The sequence below is a fragment of the Phalacrocorax carbo genome, chromosome 17 (genome assembly GCF_963921805.1).
Source record: "Phalacrocorax carbo chromosome 17, bPhaCar2.1, whole genome shotgun sequence".
Taxonomy (NCBI): Eukaryota; Metazoa; Chordata; class Aves; order Suliformes; family Phalacrocoracidae; genus Phalacrocorax; species Phalacrocorax carbo.
This window is the reverse complement of record NC_087529.1, coordinates 8,549,807-8,555,978: the sequence shown is the minus strand read 5'-3', so window position 1 is coordinate 8,555,978 and position 6,172 is coordinate 8,549,807. Positions and strand designations below refer to the sequence as shown.

The following is a 6,172-nucleotide window of genomic DNA, read 5'->3' as shown; positions in this document are numbered from 1 at the left end:
TGCCAGTGGCTGCTGCTCACCGTGGCAACCATCTCCATCACTCTGGTTGCCATGGCCACCCGTCCCCAAAATGGCACACACATGGGGGGGCCCCAGGCCACCTGTCCCCAAAATGGCACACACATGGTGGGGGGGGTCCCCCCAAGCACATGCATTGCCCCCAGCAGCAAGAGCTGACACTGGCTCCATCCTGGACATCGCCCCTGAGACCTGCCAAATTCATTGCACCTGAGACTGCCAGGGCAGAGGGGTTGGGGTTCGGGTAGAGGGGGCAAGGGGGGCACACAGAGCCCCTCAGGCTCAGAGAGGAGCCTCGCAGCTGCAGGATTCCTCCCAGGTCACCGTCTGCCTCTGGGATGACTCAGGGGGGATTAGTGGGATTTGTCGGAGCGGGAACATCGCAGCCATGGCCCTGGCCTCGGCCATGTAGGGCTGGTCCTGCCCAGAGGCACGGAGGCACTGGGGGCACGGGGCCAGCTGGGGCCAACACGCATCGGGACAGCAACCCCTGCCAGGTCCAGCCCCCTGGCATGGCTGCAGCCCCTGGGCTGAACCCCCCAACCTGTCCAGTCCATTGCAATGGAGTGAAAAGACGGGTACGGTGGGGGGGCAGGTTGGGCCTGGAGGGGCACACTGCTGGGGATGGGGGTGTCTCCTGGCCAGAGCGTCTGCCCATGAAGCCCCTGTTTGCCCTTGGGCTCCCCTGCAACCCGGGGCGGGGGTCCTCTTGTTTTTCAGTGATGTAGAGACCCAGAGTATTGACACTGGGGAGCTGAGACCCAAAATATTCAGATCCAGGATGTTGAGACCCCGAGTTTTGGAGACCAGGGATGGTGAGACCCAGGGTGCTGAGATCTGGGGTTTTTAGAGACCTGGGTTATGGGAGACCCTGAATTTTGGAGAATGGATGCGTCAGAGACCCAAGACGTCAGACGCATGGGATGCTGGGGGCCTGGGATGTTGAGACCACCTGGGATGGCACAGACCTGGGATGTGGAAAACTGGGATGCTGAGCCCTGGATGATGGACACCTGGCATGTGGAGACCAGAGATTCTGGAGAACCAGAGATTTGCTGGAGGCTGAGATATGGAGACCTGAGATGTAGGAGACCTGGGATGTGGAATATCCAGGATGGGGAGACTCAGGATATGAAGACCCAGGATGTTGAGCAGGGTCTCTATGCTGAGCCTATGATGTGAAAACCTGGGAAGTGGGGCCCTGGGATGGTGCCCCCAGGCTGTTGAGCAGGGTTTGGTGGTCCTGCTGCTGGTCACGCTGGCCCCAGGCAGCCCGACCCCAGGCAGCCCTGCTGGAGCAGGTAGCGGTTCCCCCCGGCACACACAGCCGCGGTGCACCGGTGCCACCGGGGGTCCTGGGGGACAGACACAGAGCACGGGGACAGGTTTCTTTCACCGCTTTTTATTCCGGCTGATTCTATCAGTTCCTTCACATTTATTCAAGGCACTCGGTGACCTGGTGAGTACAAAATAGACAATAAAAAGGGGGCTGTGAGCAGGGGCGGCTGTGAGGATGCAGTGGGGACGGTGGCAGCTTCTCCTCCTCCTCCTCCTCCTCCTCGATGCCAACTACTTCTTGGCTGGCTCCTTGGCTTGGCTCTCGACGGTGACGGGGATGGTGATTTCGGCAGACTGGATGGCCGGCTTGGGCAGGGGCGCCTCCACCGTAAGCATGCCGTCGGGGGACAGCGAGGACCGCACGGCCGTGGCTTCAACACCGGGGGGGAGGCTGCAGGAAGAGAGGGGTGTCAGGGCCGCAGCACCCACCACCCGACCCTGCACCCCAGGGGGTGTCGTGCTGTGACCAGTGAGATGCTCAGCCCCAAATCACTGCCTCCCCCACTCCCAGTTTGGGCGAGAGACATCCCTAGTTTGGCCAGTGGGTACTGGAAGGGATGGTTGGGGGGGCAGAGGTCCCCAACAAGAGTGGGGTCTTCCAGGATCCCATCTCCCCTCCTCCCTGGTACTTACGTGTATTTTCGGGTGAAGCACCTGGAGATGAAGCCATGCTCATCCTGCTTCTCCTCGTGTTTGCCTGGAAGGAGAAAAACCCCAGGCTGGTTGGAAGGGGCCGGCTGGGTGGGCAGCGAGCCGGGAAGGTCTCTGTGTCCGGGGCATCGTCCGGTGCCAGGGAGGGACGGATCCTGCCTGACCTGGTTTTCTTTGCCTTAATATCAGCCTGGAGCAACCTGAGGGCACTGGGGGCACCGAGGGCCCCCTGGGAGCATCCCCCAAATTCAAGGAGAACAAAGTGTGGTGCCAGGAGCTGGTGGTGGCCAAGGGACCCAGCCACTGCCAGCTGGCCCCACAGCCTTCATTTTGGTTCCCCAGACCAGCAGGGCTGGAGACCAAGCACCTGCCTCTCCCTGGGGCTGCACCCCCAAATCCCGCTGGCTGGGGAATTGCCCCCACCCCGTGCACACACCCCTCGGTGGGCACGAATCATGCTGCTGGCCTTGTGCCACGGGGTCTGGGCTTCGTCACAGTGTCCCTGGCTGAGCTGCCAAGGGCACTGCAGGGCAGCACAGGGGGCTGCGGGGCTCAGGACACCCCGCTGCCACACCCCGGGTCCCTCTGTGGCTTGCAGCTGGGGGTGGGTCCCTCCCCCTCCCCGCGTCCTGGCTCCACCCTCCCCATGTCCTGGCTGGGACAGCAAGTGAGGCATCGATATATGGGGCTGGGGGATCTCTGAACCCTGTGCAACACCTGCAGGAGGAATGCACCCCCAAGGCTGAGCTTGTAATGCTGGGCCTTCCTCTTTGCCTTGATTTTCCTTTTCCCTTTTCCTTTGCAGTTTTCCTTTTCCCCTTTCCCCTTTCCTTTTTCCTCTCCTCTCCGCTCCTTCCCTCCCCTCCACCTCCTTTTGCTTTTTCTTCCCTTCCTTCCCATCACTTACTTTGCCCTCCTTTGCCTTTCTACCCCTTTTTTCTCCAGCGAGCTCCAGGCCAGCTGCCCCAGCCCGACACCCGGGGCGGGGGGGGAACCTACGGACCCCCACTCCCAGCACCCACCGGTTATCTCCACGATGTTATCCTTGGTCTTGACCACCAGCTCCTCGGGCGCGAAGTGGTTGACATCCAAGGTGACCTTCCAGCTGTCGGCGGTCTGGCGGATCTCGGAGATGCCGCTGCTGAGCTGCCGGCTCAGCGCCTGCCCGTAGGGCGAGCCAGGGGCCGGCACCAGCGCGCTCTCCCGGGGCAGCAGACGGAAATATCCTGGCCAGGCGCTGCCGCTCGGCCACTTGTACCAATCCTCGGGGATATGGGGCATCCCGAAGGACTGGTCGAAGAGGCGGCTGCCATGGTACCAGTCACGGAAGGGATCCCAGCTGGGGCTGCGCAGGAAGGTGAAGGGGACGCGGCGCTCAGCCATGGTGCGCAGGGCTGCCGGGGGGGGCCAGCAGCGACTTATGAAGAGGGCCGGTGGTTATTTTTAGCCGGGCGGTGCAGCTGGCTATTAATGGAAATTGCGGCAGGGCCCAGGGAAGGGACGAGAAACTTTCCCGGGGCCGAGGCGGCCGCACGCAGCCGCACTGGGTGGGCAGCACGGTGATGAGGCTGGCAGCTCCCCCAGTCCCTCCCGCCAGGGAAATGTCCGCCTGTCTCTCACCGCAGGAGGTTTGGCTGGTTGGGAGTGATGGATGGCCCTTGGAGCTGCTCCCAGCCTCACCCCCGCCTGCCTGCCTTTCTTTCCCGTAAAACCATCCCAGGGATGGGGAGGGGGCTGGGGCTGGGCCAGCGCCTCGTTGCAGAGGATGAGTCAGTGCAGGAGCCCGTGTGCAGCCCCACACCCGCTGTGTCACCGGCCATCCAGAAGCTTCTGGAGCACCCCAGGCCCCCAGCACCCCTGTGGCCCCCAGGGTCGATGTGGTGGTAGGGAACACCCAGCACCAAGTAGGGGTGAAGCTGCTCCAGCCCGAGGGTCCCTGGGGCCCGTGGGGCTGACAGGGCTCGTGGGTGCCAATGGGACCCATAGAGATTGATGGGGGCTTACAGGACATGGTTGGGGGCAACGGAGGCTGGTGGGGGCCAGGGGGGCTGATAGAGCTGATGGGCTTGGGGGTGCTAGAGGGGGCAGCACCCTCTCGGCTTGGGGGAAGGTGGTACCTTCCCTTAGTTCTTTGCCTTCACATCCAGATGCGTCTCTCCAGTGATGTCTTCCTAGCACCTGGGAAGGGATTCCCAGGCCCCCAGGCCCAAAGAAGGGCTGTTTTCCCAGCCCAGTGAGCCTGGCAGCCCGTGGGACCCCATCACCTCTGCCCCCTCCCAGCCCTGTGGAGTGGGACCAGCCAGTTTTGGGGGGACAGAGGCACCATGGTGAGATGTGCCTCCCAGGGCTGAGCTCTGCCTGCTTTGCTTTGAAGAAGTGTGTGACTGGCACCAGGAGACAGGTTGTAGCTGAGACCTGGCACACTCAGTGCAAGGATGTGTGACTCCAGGGAGCCCTCCCTATGGAGTGCAGGTAGCGGATGGGGACACAGTAAGGGGGGGGATGTTGCAGCAGGGGATTTGGGGGTGTCCTCCCACCCACAGCTGCAGTGGGTGCCAGCACCCCACCGGCCCCTGCCAAACCCCTTTGCCTGGGGCAGAGCCCAGCGTTGTCTCTGGGGCAGTGTGGGGCTGAAGGCAGCTGAGCCATGTGGGGCTGGAGGCGCGGGGCTGCATCCTGCGGGGGCTGGCACAGGCTGGAGGGGAGCCTGGGGGGACGGGGGGGGCCGAGGTGCTGCAGGACTGCAGAGGTGAGGGGGTGGGAGGGATGCAGGGAAATGGGAGGGATGCAGGGAGGGAGTGGAGAGAGGCAGGCGGGGATGCAGGGAAATGGGAGGGACGCAGGGATGCAGGGAAGGATGCAGGGAGGGATGGGAGGATGCTGGGAGAGGTGCAGGAGGGATGGGGTGGATGGGAGGGTTGCAGGAATATGGGAGGGATGCAGGAAAGGACGCAGGGAGCCAGAAGGGCTGCAGGGAGATGGGAAGGGTGCAAGAGGAGAACTCTGCCCAGCAGCGGGGCCTCCCCAGCGTGTTCCCCCACGCCACAGCAGGATGCTCTGGGGGATCAGACACACAACCAGTGCCCAGCACTGCTCTGCACGGAGCCAGAGGCCAGTGCGCCAGGGAAGAGTGAGCCATAGGTGGCCGCAGACAGGGAGCAGGGGAGGAGGATGGGAATGCAGGGAGCTGGACAAGACCGAGCCTGCACAGAGAGACCAGGTTAACCCCACTGTGCTGTCCCCCCTGTGAAGAAACCGCTCCATGCCCAGCAGGGTAATTTACAATATATACTGTATATTTTATTATAATTGAACCAGCTCACTGAATCTACAGCTGTACTCACAACCCAGAAAAAAAGAGAGAGCACACGTGCGAGAGGAAAATACTGAAGTATTTCTACAGAGTATTTGTTCCAGTTAGCTCCCTCCACGGCAGGAGACAGAGACTGTAAAAGAGGAAGACTGGAAATTTTCCCTGATGTGCTGGCTTGTCCGTGCCGGCGTTGCAGTCGGGTCTTGGGCTTTCGGGAGCCGCGGCTCAAGGAGGCTGCAGGGCTGGGGGCTGCAGCCACTGGTGAAATAACCCCTCACTGGTGGCTTGAATGCAGATGTTTTCAGGGGACACCCACCCTCATCCCAGTAGGGTTTTGGGGTGCCCACGGCCACTCTGAGCTTCCCCATGGGGTTATGGGGGACGGGGGCTGTGGGGTGACTGGGGGCTGCCATGGCAGTGGCTGGAGAGGAGTGGGATGGTTTTTGGAGCACATGGCTCAGGGGTTCATAGGGATCCTGGGGGCACTTGTGCCCTTCATCTCCCCAGGCTTGGGGGGACAGAACCCTTAGTCTCCTCCTCCTCCTCCTGCCAGACACATCCAGAGCTGCCACCATGCCTGGGGCTGGCACATGGGGACAAGCTGAGCCATGGGGAGCCGCGAGCGTGTCCCCTCCTTACCTGGTCACCCCATTTCTAACCGCTCCGCTTGCCCGGGCACCGCAGAGGGCAACTGGTGGCTTTGCCAGTGGAGCACGGGTGGGTGGCAAACCCAGGGGCTGGCACCCAACATGGCCCAGCTCCCAGAGATGGTTCTGCAAAGGCTGGTGAATCCTCAGCCTGCAGCTGAGCCTGGTTCCTTGACACGCCCAGTTTGGGAGACAACCCTGGAGC

General features: G+C 62.4%; 1 protein-coding gene across 1 annotated transcript; it reads right to left on the bottom strand.

Annotated features, from left to right (window-relative positions):
- Positions 1–1,400: 1,400 nt before the first annotated feature.
- On the bottom strand, positions 1,401–3,617 carry HSPB1 (heat shock protein family B (small) member 1). Its single transcript, XM_064468347.1, has 3 exons — positions 3,030–3,617; positions 1,990–2,053; positions 1,401–1,747 (listed from the first exon to the last, which is right to left on the bottom strand). Exons 1-3 carry the CDS (start codon positions 3,388–3,390, stop codon positions 1,588–1,590), a joined length of 585 nt encoding a protein of 194 aa, XP_064324417.1. The 5' UTR covers positions 3,391–3,617; the 3' UTR covers positions 1,401–1,587.
- Between the last annotated feature and the right edge of the window lie 2,555 nt (positions 3,618–6,172).

Coding starts and splice junctions, on each gene's coding strand:
- HSPB1 (XM_064468347.1), bottom strand. CDS start 3,390: ATGGCTGAGCGCCGCGTCCCCTTCACCTTCCTGCGCAGCCCCAGCTGG. Junction 2,054..3,029: donor TAACATCGTGGAGATAACCG/GTGGGTGCTGGG, acceptor TTCTCCTTCCAG/GCAAACACGAGGAGAAGCAG. Junction 1,748..1,989: donor TGCTTCACCCGAAAATACAC/GTAAGTACCAGG, acceptor CTCTTCCTGCAG/CCTCCCCCCCGGTGTTGAAG.